The sequence below is a fragment of the Phyllostomus discolor genome, chromosome 5 (assembly GCF_004126475.2).
Source record: "Phyllostomus discolor isolate MPI-MPIP mPhyDis1 chromosome 5, mPhyDis1.pri.v3, whole genome shotgun sequence".
Classification (NCBI taxonomy): domain Eukaryota; kingdom Metazoa; phylum Chordata; class Mammalia; order Chiroptera; family Phyllostomidae; genus Phyllostomus; species Phyllostomus discolor.
Window position 1 is genome coordinate 131977212 of NC_040907.2, and position 13771 is coordinate 131990982.

The 13771-nt window shown below is 32.8% G+C and overlaps 1 protein-coding gene across 6 annotated transcripts in view; it reads left to right on the forward strand.

Moving 5' to 3' along the window:
- Positions 1 to 13771, forward strand: part of JMJD1C (jumonji domain containing 1C) — a 261892-nt gene that overhangs the window by 163444 nt on the left and 84677 nt on the right. For 4 of the 6 annotated variants that reach the window (XM_028511400.2, XM_036026904.1, XM_036026902.1 and 1 more), the window contains exon 3: positions 8777 to 8890. In XM_028511400.2, the coding sequence (XP_028367201.1) occupies positions 8777 to 8890 (114 nt within the window). Of the gene's footprint in view, positions 1 to 4213; positions 4981 to 8776; positions 8891 to 13771 lie in introns of those variants that run through there. The other 2 variants (XM_036026907.1, XM_036026906.1) reach the window with 1 other exon arrangement.

The window sequence follows — 13771 nt, forward strand, 5'->3', positions numbered from 1 at the left end:
GTTATATGAAAGTTACAGAGTAATTTATAGAAAAATTACACATTAGCCTGGCTGGCGTAGCTCAGTGGATTGAGTGCGGGCTGTGAACCAAAGTATCGCAGGTTCGATTCCCAGTCAGGGCACATGCCTGGGTTGCAGGCCATGGCCCCCAGCAATCGCACATTGATGTTTCTCTCTCTCTCTCTCTTTCTCCCTCCCTTCCCTCTCTAAAAATAAATAAATAAAATCTTTTAAAAAAAGGAAAAGAAAAATTACACATTAGTAAAGTTTAAAGAAAAATAAATATTTAGGATACTGTATATGAGCAAGGGAAAGTAAATCATTAAGCATGATTACTATATTAATGATTTTGAGGTATCTACTTCTGAAGTACTAATAGTGCATCTAGTGGTTTTGGAAGAAGTGAATAACTTACATAGTAGGTTAAGCCTTTAATTCTAGTCATATTCGGTTTTATGCGGTAATGGGATATAAATATGACTATGTCCTAGTAACAGTATAACATACAGGTTAGAAGAATGTTAAATTGGGGGTCTAAAATATAGTTTTTAATTATTTATTTGTGCACTGTAAAAATGGTTATCTCAATACCACACACCTGGAAAGTTATAAATAGTACTATTCAGAGGAAAGAGGACTAATCAGAGAGATTTTGAAAGTGAGGCATAGAAATGACAATCAGGCAACTATTCTCGAATTAGAAACATGCTGCATTAGTGTTCAGAAAATCTAGAATGAAAGGGGCTGAACTCAGCCATAATGCTTACTGAAAAATAGAGACTATTTGCATAGAATATTATGTTGCTTTAGTATTCTCAACAATGATTTTTTTTTGCTAAACTAATTAAAATCAATGAGATGATATCTGCAAAGTTAAAAAAATGGACATCATTTGCACTTCCCTTCTCTGATGACTGTGACATCTATCAAGGATACAGTGGAGAAAGAAAAGGAATTCTAGTTCTCCAACTATTAATTGAGTTTCTAACAGAGTTGTAATATTTTATTTCTGAGATTTTTCTGTAAATGTCTGTTTCCTTCTAAAAGTCTGTAAAGTGTGCCACGGTAGGAATTTGGTTGTCTTTTTCACAGTGGTGTCCTCAGCGTCAAGAATATTGCTTTACTAAATAAAAGACATCCCATACATATTGGTGGAATGAATGTGCTTCATGCTTTAGGGAGGTAAGAGAGTTTTAAAAGTCAGTAAAATTAGATTTATGTCATGTGGAAACCTTTCTAAAACTTACAGTCCATAGAAGATAAGAAACTGTGCTACACAACCTTGGCATTACCTGGAATATCTTCTTGGATTCATTAATGTGAAGAAGTTATTCCTGTGGATATTACCATAATTCAAGAGACATGTTTCATTACATATTTTCATAGATTTCCAGTACAGTAGGGCATATTGAAAAATACTTTCTTGAATCTAGTTAGCTTTCCTATGAGACAATATCAAATTGAATCCTCTTAACTACTATTGTTCATTTTCTTTCCTACCCTTACATCTAAAAAAATATTTACAGTTGCCCTGAGTAGAGTGGCTCAGTTGGTTGTGAGTCATCCTGAAAACTGAAAGGTCAAAGATTTAATTCCTGGTCAGGGCACATGCTTACCTTTCGGGTTCATCTCCCCATTTGGCGCATGTACAAGGGGCAGCAGATCAGTATTTCTCTCTCACATCCATATTTCTCCCTCCTTTTCCCTCTGTCGAATGAATGAACAAATGAATATTCACAATGCTAGGCCACTGACATAGAGGTTTATGATTTTTGGTAAAGTCTATATGTTTAGAAAAATCCACTTGTTTGTTTAGGCTTCTATATCTATAAAAATGAGGAATTTATTTCTTTTATGGTCCCCGATAAGTGACGCCAAAATGCTCATTTATTTTAACTCTTCATTGCACTTATAAGGTTCTTACATTATTGGAAGGAACAGATTTTCTTCAGATAGTCATACAATGTTGCCTTCCTTTTAGACTCTGTTTACTTTCTCACCTCTGTTGATTTATTCAGCTTGTAACCTAGAAACCAGCTAAAAAGGAAGGAAGTCAGAGATGTGTATTTCTGGGCAGTAACTAGAGTAGTTTCCTCTTCCTCTAGCCTGGTTTAGCTGCCAGAAAAGACCTTCTGTTCCCCCTCCCCCAACTAAAGAAGAAAAAAGGAAAGAAAAGAAAAATTAACAATAGCTCTTCAACGTTCTTCCTTAATCCTTTATGGAAGGTACTTGTAAGCCGTAAAGACAACCAGTTTAAAGGACTGAAATGCTGCTCTCCTCAAATTGGTGCTTTTTATTGTTTGAAAGGTGTTATCTGTCACAGTTAATGAATTGTGAGAACAGTAGATAATTAAGAGACTTGATGTAAAAGCTGAGCAACATAATGCTTACTACCAAGTAGGTTCTCTATATTGTTAGTTCACTATTTTTGTGTTAGAAATTTACCAGAGTACAAGGGCAGACTCACAATTACGTGTTCATAACCTACTCACAATTACGTGTTTATAATATGTCAAATTAAACAAATATTAAAACAATATTTGTGATTTTCAAGTAGTAGCACCTCTGTACACACTCATTTGCATTAAGAATTGACTGTTACTCTTTTATAGTAGTGGAGAAGCATCTCATTTTAATCCAGCCCTGATGTAGTATGAAATTAAAATAACTTTTTTCTGTATTGATATTTATTTTGATCTTATAAAAATTATTACATTCTTTGTCATTAGGAATATATAAGTATTATGGCAGTTATTGTGGCTAACTGGAGCTCTATGTGCTATTTGGTTCTGTAGGGAACTGATAGTACTTGAGGAAACAAGACAGCTATTTTTAAATTTATATAATATATAACCAAACCTGAATTTATGTGAGATTGTAAGATGAATCCTAAGAAACCTTGAACTCACTTCTAATATACAATAAATGGTAGAAATGTTGTATAATGCATTTAAAATTTGATAAGTTATAACATAATAACCTGCATCACTTTATGTTTTTTTGTTGTTTGGGGCTAGAATAATACTACCATATTTATCCGATTGTTGTTTTGGTAACTTATATGACATTGCAAATTCTTTTATTTCAGTATATATTTTATAGCTATGTCTTAAGTGATTTAATTATGAATGACTCCTTTGGTTGTTGTGTATGATTTAGTATTTTTACTTGACTCATTATTTTAAAAAATACTTTGTTCTGAAATCTTATATCTTAGAATACAGAATCAAAGTAGAAATACACCATCAGAATTCTAGAGCTATATATTACTGATATTCTTAGAATAATCATTACCCATATCTTTCATTTGTATAACAAAAAAAGGATTGATCTAGATTTTTATAAGTCCAAGTTCAATATATGAGTATACCAAATTGAAAATACCTTCTTTTCAGTAGTTAACATGATGATGTTTTTCTTTAAAATGAAACTGACAGGGCGGGTAGCTGGAAGTTTTGCTCTTAACATGACTTGATGAATTGGTTGCCTGTGTGGTGTAAAAAAAATCAATGCAAATTTTTAAAGTTATTGAGATACCTACATTGGGCCAAATTTATAAAACCATTCACATACATTATTTAAAAATAAATGTTTTTTTGCACTTGCAAATATCTGACTTTTTTCATATTTAGTGTATGACACATACAGCAAGCATCTTATTTCAGATTAATCATATTTCTTGTGCTCAGTAGCCATGTGTGGCTAGTGGCTACCATACTGGGCAATGTAACTCCAGTTTAGAAAGAAGTTAAGAACACATTTTAGATGACCCATCAGAAATATATATTTTATGCTTTCAAATTGTAGGCTTTTATAACTGCAAGTTATATTGAATTGTTTTTAAAAAGAATGAAAACGTTTCAGTATCTTTTTAAATCTGCCAAAATTATTATCAATTTGTTTTTCTTTTTAGTAAAGTGCCTCTGAGATTGTTGGTTTTACCATTTGATTTCACTTAGACTATTGCTCCCAAAAATGACTTTTTTTCTGAAGTTGTTTATATCAGTATATTTTTAAGGAGACATGATTATACTAAAAATAAACCCTTTACTTGAAAACACTGAAAGTATTTTTTATGATTTAAAGTTATGTTTCATTTTTGCCAACTTGAGAGATATTTATATAGTACTTGTTTTTCTGCACTTTCTCACCTTGTTAATTAAATCTGGAAAGCAAAAACTTTATATTTGCATTTGCTTTATTAAGGAGACAGTAAACTTGAGCTTTCAGTCTAGCCACTAGTCTGTCTTTGTCTGTTGTTAAAATTATGAGCCAGTCTCTATGGCCGCAGCCAAATGAGTAATCACCAGTAATGTGACTCGTGCTGGAAGTGACTCCATCAGCACCTGTGACGGGGATTAGTTACAGTTTACAGAGCACCGCCTCTTCCCTTCTCTCAGTGTGCCCTAAGCCAAGTAGTCGTTCTCATTTGGGTGTCTGCGCTGTTGGAAGCTACTGCAGTTTGTTTCCACGCAGAGTACAGTGGGAAAGGCTTTCTCTAGCTGATGGATGGCTGTTCTCTCTATTTGGAGTATCTTACTGGTTATGTAAGCGACCTCAAGAGAAATTATCCTGACCCAGATCGGAGGATGCAGTAGTGCTTCAGCTGCAGGATTTCTTGGTCTTTAACACCACACTGCTGATGACAAAGAGCGAGTTGTAATCCTCATCACTGCCAGGGTTGAGCCAGAGCAGACAGAAAATCGTCATTTGCTCGTCGGAGACTTGTTAGGTTACAGCCTCTGCTCCGTTTTGTGGTCTTGGCTTTTCTTCCTATACAATGACGACGCTGCAAGTGATCTCAGAAATGCTTGGTTTGAGAGCCATTTGCCTGTGATTTTAAAGACTTAAATAGTATTTAGGATAGATTAAAAATACTGCTCAAGAACAAAATGGAAATGTCAGCTCTACTTCTTGACCTTTAAAGCCGGGTCGTGGATTTCTGAGATTTAAAGATACTTTAAAATTCTCAAGAACAAAGTACGGTTTGTATTTTTCTGCTTCCTTTTTCTTTTGTCTTAATTTACATTTGGTTTTGCTTCTCAGTCTTAGGAATTAAGGTCACTGCCTTTTATAGATCTGGTCTTACTGTTCTTTTAAGAATTTTCAACTATTCCATTTGTTTAAGAAAGAGGTTTATTGTATGGGTAATTTCATAACACTGTAAAAAGATTATTTTAAGAACTGGAGTGTAATTATTTACAGAAAAATATTTCCGATTAGAGTTTTTAGAATACAGTGTTTTAAGTAAGTGGGGGGTGTTTTCTAAGGGTTTTTGTGTGTGGTGTGTTCTCACCCCCACCCCCAACTTGTTTGCTAACAGTATCGTGTTTTTCAATAGACCTGCTTGGGTGGGAATTTGGACTTTGTTCTTTCAAGTCACTCCAGTTCCGCTTTTTTTTTTTTTTAACTTCTAAAATGTTACTTAGATTGTTTTCTGCTTCAGTATTTTCCTTTAGTAAGATTTATACCAGATTTTTGTAGTTAATGAGCTCATGTTTTTTACTTGGAAAATAAATTGTTAAATGTTAACCGGAGATTGTTAGAAACTCAGACTGCAGACATAAACTCCATGATTTTCCAGTTAAATGTTAAGTGGTGAGCTTTAACATGGTTTGTTTGAGCAGCTGAGTTATGATGGAGAGCTGTAGCTGATTTATTTTAAAAATGTTTTTTTGAGGAGGGCTCATCTGTTTGCCTCTTCCTCATGTTAATGGAATGTGGTGTAGCATGGAGCCCCAAACAGGATACAGTTGTTCTAAGCATTCTTCCTATAGCGCGGTAGGCCCTACCAAAAATGCAGGCTCTCAAGTAAGTTATTTATTTTGGCCGTAGACTATTTTTAAAATATGGTTAACACCGACAGAGGACCTTAAAAGAACTCTTTAATTCAGTGATAAAATTGAAAAAGTATTATTTCAACCATGAATATTATTAAATAATTATTAATTTAATCATTTCCATTTGGGTTTTCAAAGGCTTTAATCAGTTGGAAATATAGGGGTTGGGGTTTTTTTTTTATTAAGGTCAAATTCTACTGTGACTTTCATCAGATGGTAACTCATTGCTTCCCCTTGGGCTATGGAAGTTCCTCATAGAAGATATATCTTTACAGTCTTCAGTTACTTAGTTATGCATGAGTTCTAGTTTCTTTACATTCCAGTCACCTATACCATTGAAATATTTAGTACAGACTCATGAAAGCTGTAGGATGCATTTGCTTTTAAACAGTTGTTTCATTTTTAAGCTAATAATGTTTTTAGAATGTTTGAAAAATTGTAATTTTTTTCATGAAGTAGGAACCAGTCATACAGTTTCATGGTTTCTCATTTAATCTGTTTTGAAATACATCTTTAACAAGTACTATAAAAATATTGAATGACCTTGGTGGGAACATATTTGTAGTTCAAATATAATTGCACATTTTAAATGTGCAAGTTGTGGCCTTATTTTCTATTCTAAAATAGAATAAAAGCATGGCATACTTTTGACCTCCATTAGCTACATGATTGTTAAGTATTCTTGTATCATTAATAGAACATTATAAAACTGGTCTTTTAACCTTTCTGGTAACTGTATTCTCCCTTATAATGAGAAATTTGTTTTAATTTTGGCCTAGAAACTAAACTTTATTTTTTTTTGTAACTCAGTGATTTAAATTATAAGTTGGCCTGTTCAAAATTCTTGACCTACCTTAAAGAGCAGAGTTCTGAGAGATTCTCTATACAAGAATGTTTTTCATACTATAAAATGACTAGGTCTCATAGGAAATGCAAAACACCTGTATTATTTGCGTAAGAGTCACTCAGAAGGAGAAGTTTACTTTTTTTTTTAAATGCTTCTTAATTGAATTGTATCTTTTAGTCATTTAGATAATACCTTTTGTGGACCTTTTTTTTAACCTTCATGAGTTGACCTGACATGGTACTATTTGGAAAGAAATAGAGCATTTGATAAAGTTCAAAGATTAAAAGTTGTGCAGAAGAGATTCCAGTGTCTTCTAGTTGACTAAAAACTAAACACAAAATACGAAAATGTTACGTATTTCATGTCAGTGTCACAAAGTGGTAGACATTTTAGAGTCTAAATAAAATAAGAGCTCTTGGGTTACTTAAAAACTTGAGTCACTTCTTAGGAAAAATTATGAATAGGACTTTATGAAACGGTAATTTTAGGAATTTAGTTTTGGTAAATGAAAATGTTACATGGCAACAGTACTAACAACATAATAGGGGACTACCTGTTTTGAAAGTGGAATTTCTAACCTAAATATAAAGACTTTTGATGCATGTGTAGCACAATTAACTTAAAAGGTTAGCACCAGGACAGGAGGAGGAGGACCTTAGTGTGATTCGATTTTTTTAATCATAAATACTGAACATTTAAGTGGGAATGTAAGAATTATTTCATGTTTTAATTTAGGAAAGAGGATATTACTTTACAGGTTGACAGTGTGGATAGTGTAGAAATAAGGCATGCTTTTTACATGCATATTCTTTTGGTTTTAGCGTGCATGTTTGTTAGGCTCCTCAATGAATCGAAAGCTTTTTAAAGGAATTTCATAAACATAGAAATTAACTCCTTAAAAGCCACTCCAAACTAATGATCTTAAAAAGTTTTTCCTCAGAGTATTTATTCCAATTAGCAAGACATTAGATTTAAGACATAATAAGAGAAGGGGGAAACAACGGCTTTTGGATCTCCTGGGGATTTTTACTGTCTGTGCTTTGGTCACATAAGTTAACCTTGTAGCAAGAATTTCTTCATTTCATACACGTAATTAAAAAACTGAGTTGGTTAGTTCCATTTTTTTTTAACTTAAGATTCCTTTTATAGTAAAGGAACTGTTTTAAGATGGTGGAATTTTGTTTTAATTTTTAGTTTTAGAACAGTATCAGGAATATAAGAAAGACACTTGGTTTCTATACAGGCTGCTTCCATTTCGAAAGTGAGGGTGATACTCATTTAACAAAATGCATGCATAATACCTTTATTTCCTTCCTCTTCGTCTCCAGCCTTTCTCACTCCCTCCCCCACCTCAAGGTATGGTGAAATCCTTTATGTAAAAGATGAGTCTTTAAAATAATCAAATGAACAAAGATTCTGACCCCCCCCCACCCCCTCTTTTTTAAGTAGTGGAGATCTGGAAAGACTTTACTGAAAGACGTGTTTTGTGTAATACTACTTACATCCCTCTTCTTTTCCTGCTCCCCTCCCCCATGCGGCTCTTACTGAAGCTGCCGAATTTTTATTTGTGCTTTGGGTAGAGACAGAGGCGGGGGTGGGTGTTACATGGGCGGAGTTAAAAGACCAGATGCGTCCTGATCATTGAAAAATCCTTGATACGAGTGAGCTAAGAAACAAATTACACATGTTAAATTTTAACTACTCTACTGCTTAAAAAAAACTTAAAGAGTTGGGGTAAATATGTTCTACCCAGTTTACTTTTTCAGAAGCAATTATCTCCTTTAATCTTAGACATTTTTATACACATGTATATTTAATTATAACTTTTAAAAAATAAACTGGGGCTTAATATATTAGAATTTTTCCATCCTCTTTTATAAGTCTACTTTACTCCTTTTAATAAATACAAATTCTATTGTATGGATAAAAGCATTGCCCTGGATTATAATATGAAAACTACTATTAATTGGTACCCTAAAACCATTATAATAATGGCAGTAATACATTGTATTTATATATACCCTTAATGTTTTTAGGGTAAAACCCAGAAAGTATAAATAACCATTAGAATTTTTTTTTCTCTCACCAGATTTTCAAACCCTTGATTGAAAAAAGTATACCCAGTTCTATCACTGCGGTAGAATTCCTTGTAGATAAACAACTGGATTTTTTAACTGAAGATAGTGCCTTTCAACCCTACCAGGTAAGAAATTTTAGGTTCCTTTTAAAATTAATTATTCATTAACCTTCACTAATATTCAGATACTCCTTTAAATACTCAGTTCCAGCTAACATGGAGGCATGCAGGGAATGCAGTTCAGTGCATTGAATAAATTTTCATTATAGGATAAATGATTCATTTATTCAATCACCCAGTATATACTGGGAATTTATTATGAGCCATGCAGCATTCTGTCAGTGGGAATACACAAATGAGCAAAAATAAAGTCCCTGCCATTTAAATAACATTCATTGTTAGAAAATAACTGATTAGGTATTAGTATAAATTATCTTTGTCTCCAGCTCTAAAAGATAAGAATTGGGTGAATTAATGTAATTAAGTGAAATTAGTGATTATTGTGTGCATACATATCAGTAGTTCATTTTCTTTTTAAGTGGGCATATTCACTTAGATTGTCATTAATTGAATAGTTCAGATTCTAAATTTTAGGTCCTAATTGTTGCAATTAAAATACAAATACATTTAATTGGAAAAGCATTTTCTAGTGGGCTTTTAGATTTAAATCATGTGAAGAAATGCATTGAAAGTTGTCAGCTAAATGTTTTTAAAAAAAATTTCTAGTGAAGTTCTATCAGTTAATTTTTTAAGAGTAAAGGTAAAATTTTCAAAGAAGTTTGTTTTTGTATATGGATTTTAGAATGAATTAAATCTATATATTTTATAGGTTTCTTTTGTATGTTTAAAATAATATAGTAATTGCATTGAAGGAAAGGATAAGTGAACTAGTTTGACTGTTTCTTAAATGGAGCTGAAAGTCAGTTCCATTTTATTTCAGAATAGTTGCTATATTTCAATAATAAAATACAGAGGTTTCATTTCTATGGGAAGAACGTGCACTGGAGTTGATGAGCAGTGATTTATTGTGTGTAGGGCTATAATACTTAGGAAATTAATTAATTGTCTTTTCTATAAGATCTAGCAAAATGAGATAGTCTTCTCAGTTAAACGTTACTTCCTATTTTAACGTCTATATACACGTGCTTTGGTCTTTTCACATTATTTTTCTTATTTCATTAAATGGCTTCATTTTTGTCCTGTTAGCTATTGTTCTTTCCATATAGCCAAAAATTCATAGCAACTCCCAATTTAATAGTGGAGGTGTTACAGCCTTTTCCTTGGGTTTTGTTTTGTTTCTAATTGTAAATGCTGTTTAGCTTACTATATACCTTAACTAGAATTTATTTCTTTTAGTGGCAGTCAGACTAGGCAAGTCCATAAAAAGCACTCTGGAAGTATCAGCTTGGATTTGATTTTGAGAAGTGAAATCATTATGTAGAAATTACTTTAAAAATAAGCTCTTTTGCTAGGTTGCCTAATACTATACAACATGTTTATTAAAAATTGTAATAAATGAAAGAATGTTAACATTTCATAGGTTCATGGGGTTTTTAAATATTTTTAAACTGTTTTAGTTTCTGATAATGTTATCATTTTATTAAAAATGAAGGCACAAGAGCTACTCTTATTTGTTTTGGTGAATTGTATCTTTGTTGGTTAGCTGCTTACATTGCTCTGTAAGTATAGGAAAATATGACCCAAAAGGGATGCTATATTTTCTAGAGGTAAAGTGATTCACTTGACATTTTAACCATTTGTGTTTCAGAAATTATGTGACTTTGCAGTTCTTAGAAATTGGAAAGGATAAGAGCACTTGATTTAGGATCCAACATATCTTTAGAATTTCTTACTAGTTTTAGGAGTAATAGTTTACAATAGAGCTTTTTGTGTATTTTTAATTTTTATATTTAGTATTTTTAATCAGATTAAAAATCTGTGTACATAATAGATTTCCTGCTGTAATGTTTTGAATGAAAATTTACTCCAGAGGCCTAAGATGGTTCAGTCTGGTTTTTCAAAAATATTTAGTTAAATGAATTTGTTAAATATGGACACATTCTAGGTAAAGGAAACAATTTTAGAGTTAATATAGTTTAAAGTTTCTTTATCCCAGAATGCTTTTCTCTAACCAGTTGTCCAAACAGTACATTAAATTCCTTGGCATCTTAAACATGGCAGCTGTTACTGGCATAGATTTTGTAAATAGTGTTTCAATGTATCTTAACCTTAGGGTAATCCCATGTAAATCAGAAGGGTTTGGAGAAAATTGAACAAGTTTTATAAATGGTCTCCCTGTTTTCCTCCTTAAAACTTCATGAGACAGTTTCTTTTGAATATGGATATTAATTGAAGTGTGATGAGGAAAAGTCTTCTTTGGGAATCGCCTTTGTGAATACAGTGATGAGCGCACATAAGTATTGGTTTAAAAATTCCCACAAATGATGCTTTGCTGTGAATCTAATGAAATGTTTTTGTAGTGGGAATTTCCATCTATCATCTTCCTGCTTGAGTTCTCAGCATTTTATGCTGTAGAAGTGTGCTCACTTTAGTTTATAGTTGCACAGTTCTGTTTTTTAATATATCAGAATGATAATATCCTCTAAAGTAATGATTCGGAAACAGATAACTTGGAATTAACAGATATTTTCACTTTTAGATCACTGATTTGAATCCTACACATAATCTCTGAATGATTTCAATGCATTGAATATCAGATGGCATGTATTAAGTTAGTTGATTTAGCCAGTTTTTTAGGTGATGTGTAGTTGGGGAATTTGTGATGCAGCCATCATAGATTGTAGTCTTCAGTAATTTGGAAAGAAAGTTGAGTGAACAGAAAAACCAAACCACCATCTTACAGACAATAAAATAAATGCATTTAGCAACTGAAGCAGCATATCATAGCATTTTTACTTCTATTTTTTCATTCCTCTGTACATAAATTAGTTTCTGCTTCTGCATTTAGATTTTCTGATATTGCCCAGCTACAGTTGACTTTCTTTGAAGTGAAGGGGTAAGGGAAAAGAGAGAGGAAGTAAGAGAGAACTCCACAGATTCTACTGTCTTTTATCTAGCTGGGAAGAGAGAAGAAAAAACAAATAATTGGTTTTTAAAGATGTATTTTATAGTTTGGGGTTTGTTTGAGTTATGGTTTCTTTTTTTTTTTTTTAATATATATATATATTCTTAAGATTTTATTTATTTATTTTTAGAGAGGGAAGGGAGGGAGAGAGACATCAATGTGCAGTTGCTGGGGGTTCTGGCCTGCAACCCAGGAATGTCCCCTGGCTGGGAATCGAACCTGGGACACTTTGGTTCCCAGCCCGCGCTCAATCCACTGAGCTACACCAGCCAGGGCTGAGTTATGGTTTCTTTAGTATTATTGCTTTATTTTGGAGGGTGATGACAGAAATTTTAAAAAATATTTTTATTTTGATCAAATTCATATAAGAAACCATTTCATAATGAACTTTTAGCATGGTTTTGAAATCATTTTGTCCTGAATTTTGGCGACTGGCCATGCACACCTACAGTTTTCAGGTTGGTTGCTTCATAGAGGATATAGAAATTGTACGTGACTGATAACCAATTATTTTGAGTTAGTCTGCTTTATTAGTCAAGTATTTCCCAGGGATCACAATCTTCTTCGCTTTTAAAAGATTTTATTTATTTATTCTTAGAGAGAGGGGAAGGGAGGGAGAAAAAGGAGAGAAACATTGATGTGTGAGAGAACATTGATTGGTTGCCTCTTGCACACGCCCCAACCAGGACCTGGCTGCAACTTGGACATGTGCCCTCACCAGGAATCAAACCAGCAACCTTATGCTTTGTGGGACATGCCCAAGTAACTGAGCCACACTGGTTAGGGCCTCTTTACTGTTAAAGGTAATAGAGGCATAGTACAAAGGGCACTAGTTTAAAACCACTAGAGATTTGAAGCAGAGTGTGCCTATTTAAAATTATACTTTATCTTATTGTTTTAAAAATGCATTGTAGTGAGACATTTTCACTAGAATAAGGTGGAATTATCTAAGACCTGAAGGAATGATCCTGTCTGAAGTTCTGTGTTATAATTAGCTGATAGTTATCGTTTGTAGATAAGACATACTATTGAGTATCATTATAGAAGATAGGAATTGAACTACCTTACTAAACATTAGATACATTGTTATCATACTGTGAATTACTGATTGAAGGAAAAAGAATGGGTGGAGCAAATCTTAGTATTTTCTTATTGCCTGTACTAAATATTGCCTGAAGAGTTGAACAGAGAAGAGTCTTAAGTTATTTAGTTAATGCATGTGTCTGGACTGTTATCAGATCTGCATATCTCATCATTCTGTAGTCCTTCAGTGAGAAAGTTCATTTCCCAGTTAGAATTCATTTTGATCCACAATTTTTCCCTCATTGATTATATAAACTCAGTGGCTGTGATTTCAGAATATTCCTAAGTTAGTTGTTGTTCAGCACATCTGGTTGACTAAAAATAGTTCAATTGATTGCTTAGGATAAGTTACCAGTAGTTTATGAAGTGGAGTATAGCAGAGATAATGTATTTTTTTCCTTTTAAATTTTTATTATTGTCCTATGGAGTTTGGAATTCCTTCACAACAAAGGTGAGATAATGTGAGATGGGATATAGCCCTCAATCAGCCTAGATAAACAGTTAACTGGTTGTTTGTTACTAGCCAAATGTGTTTTGAATTAAATTAAATATTTGATACAGGTGAGCCACTGACAAAAGTTTTAAAATCTTGTTGGTAGTAATTTGTCTTAAAAGCACGTTTATTCCCTAGGGTACTAAGATGATACCGCTAATAGTTTACAGAAGGAAACAAACAGAACTTTGTGCTGGCATTATTTTGGTGGGTAGAAAAAAGACTTTTCTTTTCTCTCTCTTCAGTTTGTAATAACAGATATATCAGTTCAGAGCATTTTAAAACTATAAAATTCCTGTTGAGGAAATGGAAATTTGACCTGGTCCAGGATTTATTGTGTAGTTAT